An 18,036-nucleotide genomic window follows, 5' to 3' on the forward strand; every position below is an offset into this window, starting at 1 on the left:
AGGAGTTGTCGAGGTAGCTGCCTGACGTCCGCAGGACCCGACTCCTCCCCTTTGTTTCATTTATTTTTTTCATATTCTAGACTTCTTTATCACTATGGATATATATTACTCTATTACATCTAGAGGCTCTAGACTCGTGACTCCAGATCTATTGGGGAATGTTTGGAATATTCGTTATTATTTTTCGTACTATTTTATTTTGATTCGGATTGGAACCTTGGCATTTGCTATTTTAATCGTATTATTTGTTAACGGATTACGTATTTGGGTTGAGAGTATTTAATTGGCCGGGCTTGCCTAGCATCAGTGTTGGGCGCCATCACGACCGGGATTGGGGTCGTGACAACCTTTTCTTTTCTCTGCAGAGTTTAGAAAGAAGCAGGTGAAAGGGTGGTTGGGTAGGGTAAAAAGAAAGTACGATTTTTTTTCTGAGGTGGCATCTAATGTGGAATTCTGTTAGTTAATAAGGCTACATGTGGTCCAAAATATAGACGGCGCGGATATTTTTCGTACCAAAAACAAACGGAGGGTATTTTTGAGCTATTTCAAATAATTGAAGGTCATTTTTGACCCTTTTCCGATTGATTTAGTAATTTGTTACTCATTCATTATATTTGTATAAATATTGGATGCAAATAAGACTTTTCATACTTAGCTACAAAAGTACATTTTGTCATATTAGAGATGAAATCCAACACTACTTCTATATTTGTAAAAAACAATAATTGGTTTAACAATGTAATTGTTGTGTTTTGAAATGAGGGACGAATTTTTTTTATATAATCGGAGTAAAATGAGGGACCAACTCAAATGTTCAAAGTTTGTATAGAATATTAGAATGTTCAAATGTTTTGGTGAAAAAACCAAAAAACTGAAACCGCACTACCCAATTTCAGAATTTCATGATTGATCCGTCAAACCTTCATTACATTTTCTTTTGTGGAAAAACAAGAACTTTACTCTATAGTAATATGGAATGCAACTTCTTCTTTTTTTCCAGAAAAAATAATCTACTCCTTTCGATTTTACCCTTTTATATTGGAGACAAAGTTTTACTTGATTTCTATTTCGCAAAGAAAAAAAAAGAAACTAACAGGATGGTTGTTATGTATCGTTTCATAATGTATCGTATAGTATTGTATTATATTATATTGTATTCTATCGTCTTAATGTATGCAATGTTTGGATAAATCGTATTATTTTCCGTCATTTCATGATGTTATGCACCAACAATATTAAGAATAAACTTGCAATATTATAAAGAAAAAGTAAGGTAAGAGGTAATATTATTATATAAAAAGGTCTGGTAAAAGATAAGAGTAGGATTTTAATAATAAAAAGGGGAAAAATGAGAGAAATAAATAAGAAAACGATGCCACCACACCAAATTAGTCGTACCATAAAGTAATATTTTTCGTCCTTCGATACAATAAAATTTAAGTAATAATCAAAACAAACATTGTATTTAAAGGGACAATACCAGATAATACAATAGGTAATAAAAAGAAAAAGGAGTTGGAAGAATTAGAATATTTCTTCTTCAGATATGTAAAACATGAGAAAGAAGTAAAATGTTTCCCCAAAAACAACTCATTTTTACTCAACTAGTAAGTCTTTCTTCTCTCTTACAATTTCGATCAATACTTCTTTGTCTACGTAATTGAGATAACATGTGTAGAATTAGCTCAACAGAATACAATTTGCTATGTTATTGGCAATAATTGCAATTTCTTCAGAAAGATCAAAACTTTCTGTTATGTCTACATAATAGCCTGCAGTTTCCCATTTATTTTTAATTATTTCGCCCCTGATTTAAGAATTTTAGTTGGGTACTTGAAGATTATATATTTCCCCTTGATAAATGTTTAGTTTTTCTGGAATTTGTGTTCTGTTTAATTGCTGCTAAACTTCAGGAGCTTTCATAATGGGGGAAAGGAAGCTGTATGATGCTTAATTCAGATATAATTCGGTTCTTATTTTTAACCTTCGATGGTTCTGGAATTTCTGGTGTTGAAAATTTGTTATGAAGAATTTCTGGGGTTAAAGTTATTGTGTTGCCCACTTATTGAAAATGAAAAGAAGAACTTAATTTGTCTTCAGGGATTGGAGCAAAGGGGTTTCAGGCTTAAATTTCTAGGTTTTGAGGTTACTAATGTTTGTAAATATAAAAATGTTTTCTTGCTTCCAGTCTAGTTGAATGGATTTGCATTCTTGTGTCCATATTGCATGTTGACACCTTTTCTTTTACAATTTTATAAGTTTGAAAATGGGCTGTGAAGAAGCAAGTACTTGCATCATTCTGTCACACATTGTCCTGTTTGATTGATGCTCTACTAAAATAGCTGCGAAAGCTATTTTTCGACCAATCTTATTCCTTGCAGCTTGCAAGGATTGTTAGACTTCTTTGCAAGTCTGCCTACACTGAAAATTCACTTATCTGTTTGTTTATCTCAGTGGATGTGCAAATTTCAGAGGACAATGGTGCTAGAAGAGTAGAATCGTCTGCAGTAGGACAAGTTAGTACATCTGAAGCTGATAGAACCCAAGAACCATATGACGGTATGACATTTGATTCTGAAGAAGCTGTCAGAGCATACTACGATGAGTATGCTGGACGTGCAGGATTTATAACCCGTGTTCTGTCATCTCGCAAGTCAGAGCGTGATGGTTCAATTATATCACGTGGACTTGGTTGTAGAGGGGTACCAGATAATCAAAGGTCAGGAAGTTTTACAAATCAAAAGCGAGATAGACGACGTGATGGTTGTACGGCGATGATCCTAGTCAAAAGAGAGAAGCCTGGTATGTGGGTGGTCAGAAAATTTGTTAGGGACCACAATCACCCCTTGGTTATTTCACCTTCCAAGAGACGTCCAACTTTCGTAAGCTTCGTAGTCTTACCTTTGCATTAACATGTAATGTTAGTTTTTGTTTCAATAACCTTAACCTCTCTCTTTTATCGTGTCTTCTTGAGCCGAGGGTCTATCGAAAACAACCTCTCTGCCCCATCGAGGTAGGGGTAAGGTCTGCGTACACACTCCCCAGACCCCACTTGTGGGATTTTACTGGGTTGTTGTTGTTGTTGTTGTTGTCTGTCTTTTATCGTCTTTGGGATCCTTTTCTGCTAATTTTCTTCAGCCTCCACAATGAGATATCCACTTTAGATGTGTTTGTTTGTATGCATGAGGCATTAAAGAATCTGTTGATTTGTCTGCCCAATCTCTTTAATAGTCCTTTTAGTAAAAAAAACCTAGAGGTCCCAGCTCTTTTTCTGAATTTTCAAATAAGGATGCCCCTGTAAAAGTCAACTGTTCAAGAAAGCTTGATTTGGTATGTTCAAAGGACTGCCGAAGGTTATCGCAGTAGCATTACAATCGTGAACTTTCCATTTTTCACCAGTATTTTGTCTGGGTTGTCAAAATTGGACTTAGTATGTGCCGTCTCTGGTACTACTCATATCTGCTTAAGCAACGGTTATTTTGCTTCGAATCCAGTTTAACGCAGAAAGATATATATTAAATGCATTGGTAAATGGTCTCAGACCGAGACTCTCAGCAGTATAACATGAGAAAGATTCTTAAATTTTTTATAAGTACATGAGATTGTGGTGCATCTTGGTCAGTGGTGATAGTGGATAAGATTGACGGTCTGTGACTGTAAAATCTATTTGTAGGTGCTTCCGTCACTTTTTGTTTATCTTTAATCACCGATATGAAAACTTTTCCTTTTTTCAATTTTTCCATTTTTAAAATCTTTTCACCTTTCCCATGCTTCTTGGTAGGGACGAAAGAAGTGAAAGTGAATGAGAAAATATGATTATAGTTAAAGAAAAGATAAAGATATGGAAAAAGGAAAGTTGCTCTAACCTTGTGAGATTATAAAGTGCCTTCATAGAATCAATTCTGCTAGTTTGCAGGGTTTAGTTATAGAGAGGAAATTGGTGGTTATTTCTATGCATAATACATGACTAAGTATCATAGTAAACTGATGTGGTTTGACAAGAGATTAGTTGGATAGGTACAATGCACAAATTGACTAATAGGTATTTGACGAACTTATATAAGAATTGTTTTCACCTTTAAGCAGTCAGGCAACTTGGAGCCAACTTCTGCAATAACCAATCACTGATGATTTCCCATTTTACAATTTTCTAATCTAAATTACACGCGCCTTATCATCGTTTTGTGTGGTATTTTTATTATTTTTAGTTATTTTCAGGTGATGGCATTTGTGCTTGGAAGTAATATTCAATCATTTAATGATTACTAAGGTTTGTTTGTGACCGTCATAAATTGATCCGGCTGTGTAATTCTTGTAGGATGAGAAAGATAAAAGAATTCAGGAATTAACAGCAGAACTTCGGATCAAGAAACGACTAAGTGCAGCATACCGAGAACAGCTCCTTAGTCTCATGAAAGACGTGGATAGCCATAGTGAACATATGTGTACAAAAGTTCAAGCTGTTCGTAGAATTCTTAAAGAACTTGAAGCTAAAAGAAAGGAGCTTTCAAATCATAGTAGACACCATAAGTAGGGTAAGTATTTTTGTTTTTTAATTGATACATTCTCTCTAACTTGTCAATTTTAGCATATGTGCTCATTTTCAATGCAACTCCACTTTTTGAGTTTCACATAACATGGCCTATTGCAAACCTTGAATATAGGAGTGTTGAGTAGGTTGTAAGCAACGTAAAAAGCAGTCTATCCTCTGAGATTGTAACCAATTTATGTGCAAACAATTCATTTTCCCCCGTCATTGAGCTCTCTATGAATTCCCGTTGCACCTGTTATTTCTTTCTTAATTTTTTGGATGGTAAAGTAAAGAATTTCAGTGCATCTCTACTGCTGTAATTCATCTGAATTGGGACTTCACTTGTTAGAAACAGTAAAGTATGTGCGTTCTTTGTTTTTGGCCCGTGATGCAGAACATCTATCTGTTAAGTGGGAAGATCGGTTAAGTCATTAGCATTGTAAACCCTCAGAATTTCTGGTGGTATACATAAGGGCGTCAATCTCTTTCAAGACAACGCAAAACTAAGCTCTTTATCCTTTTTATTAAAATTGGCGTGGTTCAAATCTTTAAGAGAGATTAATGCAAAATTAAGCTCTCAATCAAAAGAAGACAGAAATTTCAACTTCGCGGCCAACGGATAGAGGGTTGCCCAACTGCTGCCATTCCCAAAATCAGAACCTCCCAGTACGCATTTCTCTTTGATTTGAAATTAGTATTTTCTAGATTTTTTTTTTTTTGATGAAGTCTATTTTCAAGAAACTCAATACTGGTGATTCTATTTACATGTTAAAGACCTGGACATGCACACCCTTTCCAAAACCTCCGCAACAACCTGAATCTTGATTTGTGACTTGTTCATTGTCTTGCATATGCAGAAAATCTAGCACTAGTGTTGCCACTTAGAATTTTGTACCCCTTTTGAAGGAGATTATGATGGAACTGGTTAAAGCCAAAGGTGGTGTAACTGAAGTCATGAGTTGAAAGCTGATATAAGTTTGTGCTTTTTACTGGGCAGCGGCTTCTAAGTTCTAACGAAGAGGATGGGTGCAGCCACTAAGCAATTCAAGAGAGAGGAAGATTTTGTCAAAGAAATTTTCGTAACTTTTTTTTGCGTAGATTGATGTGGGAATCTCTAGATTGAACCCCTGGTACATGATTTCTGTTTTTAGTCTTACAATTTATTACACGCACGAATGAGAAGCCTGTTCAGAAGTTGTACTACCATATGTTTTATATTAGGATGATTAGAAGGGTTGGTTCTTGATTATATATGCACCTTACTGAAGTTGGTATTTCTTGATTTCTTATGCATTCGAATTTAATTGAGATTTTCAAATTTCTGTTTCTCAGAAAACTTGATCATAGGGTTTTTAGTTCTGTTAATATTCATCTTGTCTTGCAATATAAAAGAATTTGAGACATCAATTGAGATAACTTTAAATGAAAGAAATCTCACTTAAAACTATTGGAAATTTTAGAGAAAGAAAAATGTTACATGCAAGTAACAAGAAGAAGAAGAAGCTACTTCAGGAGCTTAAATAAGCTTGAAAAGAAAGCAATGGAGCTCAGTGAATATAAATGCATGTACTGATCTGATTGCTTATTAATACAATGTACAAGGGTTACTTAGAAACAAATATATTAATGTAATTTTAAAGCTGAATATGTTGCCGGTTCACAATGCTAACGTAACTTCCTTCAGGTTGTATCGAACAAAATTTTATTACAAAAAAAAAAAAAAAAAAAAAAGAATCAAAATAAATAGCTCTCTGCAAAATGCTCCTGTTAAGTGATCTCTGAGTTGGCAAGTTGAGTTGAAATAAAGGTTAGAATGTAGATTATTTGAAAAACAATATGCATATAATGTACATGCGCAATAAGAAGATCGTGATTGAGAATAATACAAATTCAAACTCACAACCATATTCTCATCCAAACTCATTTACAAATCGAATTGTGATAATAAACTGATATTGGTTGCGTAAAATTTTGCACAGTTACAGGATATAGAACATTGAGTATTAAACGCTAACAATGATGTTTACTTGGTGATACAAGTACGACATATGAGTACGAGTTGAGACGAAAAAAAAAAAAAAAAAAAAAAAATCTAAATAGCAGCCCACTCAATTACTTACACTAAAAATAGTCAGCAAATATATAATATATAATACAGTCAAACCTCTTTATAACAGCCTAGTTTGTTCCGAATATTTTTGGCTTTTATAGCGAATGGCCGTTATACACCTATAACAACCTATAACGTTTAAATATTTTTTGGCTGTTATAGATAAAACTTATCCAAAAGTCAATTATTATTCTTATTTTAATGTTACATATAAAAGATAAGAAAATTCTTCAAATTTAAAATCTCAGAAGATATGCATATTTCACTAGGTATATATTTAAGAAGCTAATACTAGTATATTATTAATAAATTCATTTACTAAACGTACAAAGATTTAAACTTTAAGGCACACATTTTAAATCTACTAGGAAAATAAATTCTTTCAAGATTGACGGAAGAACTTTGTAATTGTAGTTGTTTCGTAGATTTCATTCTCTTACTACCAATATAACGCTTGAAATGGCGAAGACCCATGTCCAAAGTTTCAGCAAAAAGGTATCCAATGGGAAATATATCATGTGCAGATCTTCAAATCTTATGTCTTATGCAAGATATAAACCTTGTTCAATGGAAAAGATTGTATGCATATACTTAGAATTACTATTAGTAATCACTACTAGAATTCCTGCAAAAAGCGACCAAACTTTAGCGACCAACGTTGGTCTGTTAAGAAAGCGATCAAAGTTGGTCACTAAACTGGTGAAAATAATAAAATAATAATTTTAAATAAATTAGCGACCATCGTTGGTCGCCACTTGGTCGAAAATTTTGTCAAACTGTTGACCGGACTGGTCAGACTTGCTTGGTCAAAGAATTACTCAGATTAGCGACCAACGTTGGTCGCTTCATGGGACCCACCTACTAAATTTTAATAATTATAATATTATTTTTAAAAAAATAATAAAATATAAATAAATAAAATTTAACATTAGCGACCAAAGTTGGTCGCTATATAAAGAGTAAACAGATGGAGACCAACTTTGGTCGCTAATTTGGGACCCAGTTATAAAATTTTAATAATTATAATTTTGTTTAAAAAAATTATAAAATATAAATAATTATAATTCAACTTTAGCGACCAATGTTGGTCGCTCAGTATAATATAGACCAACTTTGGTCGCTAACCTGGGACCCAGTTAATATTTTAAAAATTATATGAAAGATAAATAAATCTGATTTAAATTTAGCGTCCAACTTGGGTCGCTAATTTAAAATTATGTATGTTTAGCGACCAAAGTTGGTCGCTATTTAGGTCACCATTGGTTAAAATTAAAAATTACTTTTGTATTTACTAAATAAATAATATAAATGTTAGCTCGTTAACACTTTACTAAATATATACTATACACTTAGTGTGTATATATATATATATATATATATATATATATATATATATATATATATATATAGTATAAAATCCTAAATTTATACTATATATGTACATAATTTTAAATTGAAACTAAAAATAATTTATTTTTGTTTATATATAGCGACCAAATTTGGTCGCTATTTTCGTCAAACGGTCAAAATTTTGCGACCAACTTTGGTCGCTATTTTGGTCAAAATAGTCAATACTTATTGGCTACCAAATATAGCGACCAAAGTTGGTCGCTATTTTAAATCCAGAGTCAAAATCGGTTAGCCCTCCCAATGTCTTATTTTCTTACCAAAAATTTCCCAAACTCTCTCTCAACATAATCTCCTCCCCTTCTTATTTCCCTTACACAAATCAATCCCCCCCCCCTAGCCACTGTGCCGGAGCCGCTACCGCTGCTACCACTGTCGCCGCTACCACTGTCGCCGAGCCGCCGCTACCAACTATCGCCGGAGCCGCTGTCCCCCACCCTTTCCACCACTGCTTTTTAATCCTCCTTTAATCTACCAAGGTTAGTAATCTTACTTCTTAGCTTTTTTGATTTTTAATTTTGCTAATATAATTTTATGTATTTTTCAGAATTTTTGTCTATTTAGTATTAGGGTTTTTGGTTTGAACTACATTAGATTTATGAAATTAAGGTAGAAATTATGATCTTTTAGTTCTTGTATTAATTTTTATTGAGTTAAATTGTGAAAAGAAACAATTCATACATTAGCAATACCTAAATAAGAGTACTTGTAAATACATTGTCCTAAATAAGAATACATTATGAATACTTGAATTAACTAAATTAATTTGTTCTTGCTTTATTTATATAGATGGAACATCGTACTTGGATGTACAATAGAAATTATCCTAATCGGCGGGGATTGCGGGAGGATTTTGTAGAAGGCGTTGATGAATTTATTAGACATGCAATGTCACTTCCGCCATACATAAATGAAGGAGTAATTAGGTGCCCTTGTGTTAGGTGCGACTGTATGAAGTTTGAAAAACCGGAGGAAGTTAATGTTCATCTTTATAGTAAGGGGTTTATAGCGAATTACTTTGTGTGTACTAGTCATGGAGAGATCGATGGTAGCCATGGGATATTTCATAACATGGTTGTGGGTGAAAGTAGTAGGTCGGTGGAGAATACAAATCGTGATTCTAGAATTCATGATATGGTTGCGGATGCTTTTGGGATGCACTTTGGGGTGAGCCCAATGAAAATGTTGAACAAACTCCTAATGATGACGCAAAACGTTTTTATGAAGCTTTAGAGGAAGCTAGTCGTCCACTACGTAACGGAAGTCCGCACTCTGAGTTGTCTGTTGCAGTTAGATTACTAAGTATGAAATCTGATTAGAATATTTCTCAAGGAGCATGGACTCTTTCATTGACCTTATGCGTGAACTAGTTGACCCTGATATCGAATTACCTGGTGATTTCTACAAGGCAAAGAGATTAGTTTCTAAGTTAGGACTTCCGTCAATGAGAATTGATTGTTGTGAAGATGGTTGCATGTTATATTATAAAAGATATGCAGGTTTTGACAGTTGTAAATTTTGCGAAAAGCCTATTTCAAGAGGCTTTCCAGTTGGAATATGGTCACTATCAAGTCGATGCATTATTTACCTCTTATACCTAGGTTAAAGAGGTTATATGCGTCGATGAGTTCCGCTCCTCATATGAGATGGCACTTTGAAAATAGAAGACCACCTGGTGTTATGTGTCATCCTTCAGATGGAGAAGCTTGGAAGCACTTTGATAGGACATATCCAGATTTTGCTAGTGAACCAAGGAATGTTAGATTAGGTTTATGTGCGGATGGCTTCACGCCTTTTTCTGTATCTACCACACCATATTCATGTTGGCCTGTCTTTCTTACACCTTATAATCTACCACCCGAGTTGTGCATGACTAGTCCATATATATTCTTCAATTGTATTATCCCGGTCCACGTAATCTGAAAAGTTTGATTGATGTATATTTGCAACCTTTTGATTGATGAGCTAAACAATTGTGGTACGATGGTGTTGAAACATATGACATATCAACCAAGCAGAATTTCATTTTGCGTGCTAATTTAATGTGGGCAATTAACGATTTTCCTGCGTATGGAATGTTGTATGGGTGGATGACTGCTGGGAAGCTATCTTGTCCTTACTGCATGGAAAATAGTAAAGCGTTCACTTTGAAATATGGCCGAAAGCAATCATGGATTGATTGTCATCGTCAATTCTTGCCTCCTGATCATGAGTTTAGAAGGATGAAAAATGCATTAAAAAAGAATAAAATGGAGTATGATTTCCCACCTCCGATACTTTCAGGTGAGGAAATTTGGGAGAGGGTCCAGAACTTCAGTAAAGTTACTGAAGCTCCACCTTATAGATTCCCCGGATACGGTGTTACTCATAATTGGACGAAACAGAGTATATTTTGGGAGTTGCCTTATTGGAAGGATAATCTTCTCAGTCACAACCTTGATGTCATGCATATTGAGAAGAACTATTTTGACAATTTGTTCAACACAGTGATGGATGTTAAAGGTAAGACAAAGGATAACCCGAAGGCTAGAATGACTTACAAGAATATTGCAGGCGTCCTGAATTATACTTGCAGACAGCAAACAATGGTAAGGTGTTCAAGCCCAAAGCAAGTTACACATTCACTTTGGAGGAAAGACGCAAATTTGTGATTGGGTAACGAAATTGAAAGATGCCTGAGGGTTATGCGTCGAATTTTGGGGAAAAAGTTGATATGGAGGTAGGGAAGTTGAGCCATTTGAAAAGTCATGACTGTCATGTTTTTATGGAGACCTTAGTGCCTATTGCATTTTGTGGTTTGCCTGAACGAATATGGAAACCCATCACAGAGATTAGTTTATTTTTCAAAGACTTGTGTTCTTCCATATTAAGGGAAGAAAACCTACTCCGGATGGATCAGAACATTCGTGTAACTTCTACTAAGATGGAAAAGATATTTCTATGTGGGTTTTTTGATGTGATGGAACACCTTCCAATCCACCTTGTACACGAGGCACGGCTTGGAGGGCCTGTTCAATGCAGATGGATGTATCCCTTTGAGAGGTAATATTTTAAGTTTGATGTAATTTTTTGTTTTTATTTAAACAAATGTTCTTGGCTAAGCTGAAATTATGTAGGACAATTGGCAAATGCAAACAATTTGTTAAGCAGAGGAATATGATTGAAGGATCTATATGCGAAGCTTATCTTGCGAAGGAAACTGCTCAATTTTGTTCTTATTACTTTGAGAGTAATGTGCCATGTGCCAGGAATAGGCCCAACAGGCACATCGGTCGACCTAGGAATGAATCCATAATATCCGCCTATGTCCATATTCAATCACCAGGCCGATGTCTGAGGATGGTAGAAAGAGAAGTTTGAGTGATATGGAGTTCAAGTCAGCTACACTTCAACGTGTTGCTAAATTGTCCCGAAGTTGTACATATCTCAAGTAAGCATTGATTTAGTAGTTATCAAATATAAAATTACTAAGATATTATCTCAATGCAACTACTAAAAATATTTGATGTGTCACAGTCACTTTGTGGGTCAATTTGGCCATGATGCGTATATACGAGATTTGATATGTGGTTCAACAATTTGTAAGTTTCTCCTTAAAATATTCTAACACTATGTAGGTAAACCAATATTTGGAAGTTATGCTAACTTCATGAATTTTTTTAACGATATATCGGTAAATGATCCAAATAATGGTGTAAATCAATTTTTGAAAGATGTATCTTGGGGACCTGGGGTTGAGGTCACAACAATGTCTAAGTACGTTGTGAATGGTTATAAGTTTCATACAGAGGATTGCTCTAAAAATAAAAATAGCACAACAGTGGGGTGTGGGTGCAAGGTGGTGATGGCAACCAAGATGGAGATATTGATTATTATGGTGTGCTCAAAGAAATAATAGAACTAGAATATACAGGTTAGCCATTTAAGAAATTGATACTCTTTAGATGCAAGTGGTTTGACCCACATCAACAAGAGGTACAAGAAGTACACAATCAATACAACATAATTGAGGTTAATCATACGAGGAGTATGATCGCTATGATCCTTTCATAATTGCACATAATGTTAGGCAAGTGTATTATGCCCTTATCCATTGCGGCGGAATAAGTCTGATTGGTGGGTTGTAATAAAAAACTAAGCCTGTGGTAGGGTAGAAGTCGAGAATGTGTAGATGTTGCATATCAAACGATATCTCCAGTGTTCACTAAATAGTGGACGAAATTTTAGAAAATAATTTGGAACATCCTGAACACATATTGGAAGAAGTTGATATAGATGAAGTAAGAATTTAATAGAAACGAGGAAGAAGAATTAACTGATGAAGCTCAAACTAGTGAGGAAGAAGAATTCTCGGACAAGGAACTATACGTCGATGAGCTTTAAAAAGTTGGTTTCTTTAATAACTTCGTTTATAGCTAGTTTCTAATATGTTCAATCTAACTATGTATTTATTTATGCAGATGACAGGCAAGGGTCGAGGTAACAGTGATCCTACTGGTTCTCGTGGGTCGAGAAAAGGCTAGGAAACCAAAGAGGAGGGTAGAAGATACTATACTCAAATCCTTCCTGCCTCTTCATAGATGCCTGTGCCTGTGCCTAATGTCTGGGCCTCCACCCCAGGGGCTATTCTGAGCTGCCAGCGCATCACCAGCACCACACCTTCGTGCAGATGCCAGGTCCTTTCTTCACAGGGCCTATAGGACTGTACGACCTACATACAGTCCACTTGTCTCACTACCACATAGATCACATCCATCAGCAGCTCATGGATCGTATCGATCCATGTCACATCCACAATGGATCACAGCCATGCGTGTCACAGCCACTCGGGTCACAGCTATCTGTGTCTCATCCCATTGCGGCCCATACAGCTATGTCGCACTCCCAGGGCTCGCAGTCCCAGGGCTCGCATCCATCTTCATTTGGGACTCCATCTATTGCAGGCCTTCGCCTGTGAGATACTAGATCTGACCCCCTACACCTTCCACACATGCCTCCGATATACATGCTTCGGACAATGATGCTGATAATGACGAGGAGGTGCATTATAATGAATATGGCAGGATCATCATAGTCCCTAAGGGTGACGGGTAAGAGTTATTTGTTATTTTTACTTTTTTGTTTTGTGTACAGTTTTACTAAAGATATTAATGTGTTTTTTTAATTAAATTGCAGGTTCCCTAGTAATATTACTACAAGGATCATCACCAAAAGCCACCAGAAAGCTTTATGATGGTCCTTATGCGACTTGGAGTGAATTCCATTTCTCCGCTGAAGGAGGCAATCTTCAATCAATTTAAGGTATAAATGTTCTTTTAAGCAATAATAATTATTTATATTTAGATATTTCCATCCTAAATATGTATTATAGAATATAGCTTAGCTTTATATAATCAAATTATATCGAATTTAGCTAATATTATATCGAATTTAGCTTATATATAACGAATATAGCTTTTATATATAATTCGATAAAAGTTTAGTGTGTTAATACAATAATTAATGAAAAGTTAAGCGCACTAAATACTTAGCTTTTATTAGCTAATGCACTAATACTTATTGCATAGTAATATATATATATAATTACCTAATGCACTAATATACTATATTATAAGACAGTTAATGCACTTAACTTCTGAATAATTATTAGCATAAAAGCTAAGTATAATATATCGAATAATATATGCTCTTTTATGAATTTCCAATCTAAATATGATATTTCCATATAATACTTGACTTTTGAAATACAGAGCAAGTGTGTATGGGAACACCGCTATAGCGCGGAAGTGGCTGCAAATTTCCATCTAAAAGCTCGAAAGCGGTTGTCCCATTGTTTCTCCAAAGCTAGGCGGTTGAACCAGAAGCCTGGATGGTTGCTTAAGAATTTATGGGATGATTTGCAAAGGCAATGGCTTACCGCAGAGTTCTTACAGAAGAGTGAAAAAGGAAAGAAAGCTCGGGCATCTGAGAAGGGAGGATCCTTGCACACTGGAGGTGCGATCAGCCTAGGGACGATAAAACGAAGAATGGTACGTAATTGCTTAATTTATTTTAATTTTCGAAGTATATGTATTCTGTTTATTAACTAAAATTTATGAGTTTTCAGGAAAAAAAGTTGGGGCGTCCGGTGAACCAAGATGAGCTCTTCAAGGAGACTCATATTGTAAAGAAGAAGAAAGAGACGGACCACGAAAGGTGGGTCGAGGGCCGAGCCTCGACTATACATGTAAGTTTTCACTTTTCATTAAAAATTTTGATTTACTTTTATATAAATTTTGAAATAGTAATTCAATGTAATTTTTCTTATAGGGTCGCTTCACAGCTGAAGTGGAGCAATTCATACGCAGTCAGCTACCTAATGAGTCGGGCGCGCCAATCCAACTATCGGACGAGGATGCTGAGAGAATGTGGACGCAGGTTGCTGGGGCGGTCCAAAATGGGGGAAGGTATACGGGCTTCCTAATAAGAAATTCCATCGCTATAAGTGTGGAATGCAAGGAATAGGGACTTCCTCCCAAGCCGAGCAACTTGATGGGGAGAGCCTCTCCTCTATGCGGGAGACTGTACAAAAGCTCACATCCGAGCTAGAAGCCGCCAAGGAGAGAGAAAGGCTTAGAGATATGCAGTACTCTGGCATGCAAGCTCAGTACAAGGGCATGCAAGAGCAGATCAAATCTCTCCTAGCTTCTGGCAGTTTTTCGATTCCCCGGTCTCGTGAGTCATCGCCAGAGGCTCGCATTCCCCGTGCTCGTTCCTCCCGTCCTCCCCGTGATCGTTCTTCCCATCCTCCACAAATAGCCCATTCTGGATACCGTCATGGTAAAGAAAGGTCATCAGACGGTGATGATAATGATGTACAGAACAATCTTTGAACTTATTAGTTTATACTAGACAAATATAATCGGTTTTCGAATGGTTTTGTAATAACAGTTAACTTATTAGTTTGGTTAGCTTAAAGTATAAAGTTCTATTGAACTTTATACTTTGTTCGTTATGATGTTGTTATTGTGTTGTTGTTGTTGTTGCTTTTAGTTGTTGTTGTTGCTTGTTGTTGTTGTTGTTGGCATAAAATGCCTATTTAGGAATTTTGGTAAGCTGGCAGGTGGTGTAGCTGCCAAAACTGGCAGTTCCTGCCAGCAATATACCAAAAAAGTGACAAACTTTGGTCGCTTCTCTATTAAAAAAAAAAAAATTTCTGGGAAATAGCGACCAAGGTTGGTCGCTATATAACCCAGAATTCACAAAAAGCGACCAACTTTGGTCGCTATTACCCAGAAAATTAACAATTTCTGGAAATATAGCGACCAAAGTTGGTCGCTTAATACTAAAAAAAAGAAATTAATTCATGAATTTAGCTACCAACTTTGGTCGATTATTTTAAAAAAAAATTAAAAATATTTATAGTATAGTGACCAACTTTGGTCTCTATTTTCCAGATTTTAAAATATAATATTTTTCTTTTCAGACCAAAGTTGGTCGCTATTTTATGATTAATAATAAATAAAAAAACGTAATTTACATAAAGAGACCAACTTTGGTCGCCAAAGTTATATTATTAAAATAATAGAGCGACCAAAGTTGGTCGCTATAGTCAATACCCGGAATATTTGGTCCTTTTACCTTAGAGACCAAAGTTGGTCGCTATTTAGCGACCAACTTTGGTCCCTAAGGTAAAGTGACCAGCAATATAGCGACCAGGCATGTTTGGTCGCTTTTTGGTCGCTCTTGGGCCTATAAGCGACCAACTTTGGTCGCTTTTTGTGGTCGCTTTTTACCGAATTTCTAGTAGTGAATCTTAAATAATCTATATAGCTGTTATAGAGGGATAATTTTACAAATAGCGTTCTGTTATAAATATGATTGTTACTTTTATAGGTAAAAAGCTGTTATAGAGAGGTAAAATATAACTTAAAAAAATTAGTTATAAGAAACTTGGCTTTTATAGTGCATGAATGTTATATAGGGATGCTGTTATAGAGAGGTCTGACTGGATATAATTTATATATAATCAGTATATAATCTATGTATACCGACTACAAAAAGTAAATAGTGAAACTGGCGGCTAGTTGTATAACAAAGCCAAAAAAAGGGGACTAATTAATTCTGAGAAAGGAAATTTTTTCCCATCTTCTTTAATTTTCTGAACATTTTGATTTTTGACCAAGATTTATTGGAAATTTTTGCAATAATCTTACTTAGAACAGTTAATTTACTTTCTCCGAATTTCCCGAAAACTCAAAGCCTTAATTTTTTAACGTTTTAATGAATAAAAGAATACATTAGTAATTTAGTATAATGATAAGGTAATTGATTTGGTTTTTCTAAAAAGAATTTGAAACTACCAAACGGTAAATCATAGTACAATTAATACTTGTTAAACAGTATATATTCTAATGGTATCTATCTATATATCTATATCTATCTGTACCATACTAAAAGCACAAAGGCCCTTAGCGAAATATCGTTGTAACGACCCGGCCGGTCGTTTTGAATAATACAATCCCGTTTCCCCCATTTACTGCTAAATTCATGCTTTACAGTTGTCATGTGACTTGTCGGGTTAATTGGTTAGGGTTCGGTGAAGTTGAAATGAATTGAGACACTTAGTCTCCAAGAAGAAAGCTTAAGTTGAATAATTTGATTGGAAGGTGAAAAATGTGTAGACGACCTCGGAAATTTTTGATGATTCCAGTAGCTCCGTATGGTGATTTCGTGCTTAGGAGTGTGTCCGGATATTTATTTCGAGGTCCGTAGCTAAATTAGGCTTGAAATGGCGAAAATGAGAAATCTAAGTTTGGAAGTTTGACCGGGGAGTTGACTTTTTGATATCGGGGTCGGACTCCAGTTCTGAGAATTTTTCTAGCTCCGTTATGTCATTTATGACTTGTATGAAAAATTTGAGGTCAATCGAACTTGATTTGATAGGTTTCGGCATCGAATATAGAAGTTGGAAGTTCTTAGTTTCATTAAGCTTGAATTGGGGTGTGATTCGCGATTTTAGCGTTGTTTGATGTGATTTGAAGTTTCAACCAAGTCTGTATCATGTTTTAGGACTTGTTGGTATATTTGATTGGGGTTCCGGGGGACTCGAGTGTGTTTCGGATCATTTTGCGCTACTTTGGATGCTGATTTTCTGATATATGGTTTTTTCTTCGCGTTCGCGTGGAACATCTCGCCTTCGCGAAGAAGAATTTTGCTTCTGGAAGTATGTTCTTCGCGTTCGCGAAGAAGGAAATCTCGGTTGCATAGGTCTAACTTCGGAGGCTCATATATCACAATTTATAAGGAATTTGGAGATGATCCAAACATAAAAGTTGTAGCCCTTTGTGTCTAGTTTTCAGAAATATAAATTAATTGACATTTAGATTTGTGTACCAAAAGTTATGATAGTTATTCTACAGGCTGTCCAGGGAGAGTTCGAAAATCTCTGCTGCACAGGGCTGAATTTGGAAGCTTATATCTCGCAATATATAATGACTCAGGAAATGAGCAACCTATGAAATTATATCCCTAGGTGTCTAATTTTCAGAACATCAAACCATTTGTCATTTGGAGTTGTGTGCAAAAAGTTATGTCAGTTATACTAAAGGCTGTCTGGAAATTGCTGATAAAAAATTTGTTCATCGCGAACGTGATAGAAGGGTCGCGAACGCGAAGAACAAACCCCTGGGCAGCAGAATAAAGTCCAAATTCGTCCCATTTTTCCATTGTTGGACCAAAGAAGCTCGGGTGGGGTGATTTTTCGAGGGATTTTTAGAGAAAACAACGGGGTAAGTGTTCTTAACTCAATTTTGATTAGATTACTCGAATACATCGTTGTTTTTAACATTTAATTGGTGATTTTAAGTTGGAAAAGTTTGAAAACCCTCTTGGATAGATTTGAGGGTCGAAATGTTATTGGAATTTTATAATTTTGGTATGGTTAGACTCGTGGTTGAATGGGTTGTCGGATTTTGTGAGTTTCGTCGGATTCCGAGACGTGGGCCCC

At 35.5% G+C, this 18,036-nt stretch overlaps 1 protein-coding gene across 4 annotated transcripts; it reads left to right on the forward strand.

Moving 5' to 3' along the window:
- The first annotated feature begins 1,526 nt into the window (after positions 1-1,526).
- LOC109208234 (protein FAR1-RELATED SEQUENCE 2-like) lies at positions 1,527-5,818 on the forward strand. Of its 4 annotated transcripts, XR_002065118.1 has the most exons (5): positions 1,527-1,607; positions 2,455-2,882; positions 4,319-4,535; positions 4,926-5,197; positions 5,389-5,818. XR_002065118.1 is itself a non-coding variant. In XM_019371302.1 (4 exons), coding segments are annotated over exons 1-3 (645 nt in total). In that variant the 5' UTR covers positions 1,527-1,606; the 3' UTR covers position 4,535; positions 5,389-5,818. The 4 variants fall into 4 exon arrangements, 3 of the variants coding, with proteins under 3 accessions (XP_019226847.1, XP_019226848.1, XP_019226849.1); XM_019371302.1 differs by lacking the exon at positions 4,926-5,197; XM_019371303.1 differs by lacking the exon at positions 4,926-5,197 and having other exon boundaries at positions 5,438-5,818.
- Positions 5,819-18,036: the final 12,218 nt, after the last annotated feature.

The sequence above is a fragment of the Nicotiana attenuata genome, unplaced genomic scaffold (genome assembly GCF_001879085.1).
Source record: "Nicotiana attenuata strain UT unplaced genomic scaffold, NIATTr2, whole genome shotgun sequence".
In the NCBI taxonomy this organism is placed as follows: Eukaryota; Viridiplantae; Streptophyta; class Magnoliopsida; order Solanales; family Solanaceae; genus Nicotiana; species Nicotiana attenuata.

What these genes read in the sequence shown, in the direction of transcription:
- LOC109208234 (XM_019371302.1), top strand. An exon ending in CCAAGAGACGTCCAACTTTC is followed by an intron (nt 2,883 to 4,318) that starts GTAAGCTTCGTA and finishes TAATTCTTGTAG; the next exon opens with GATGAGAAAGATAAAAGAAT.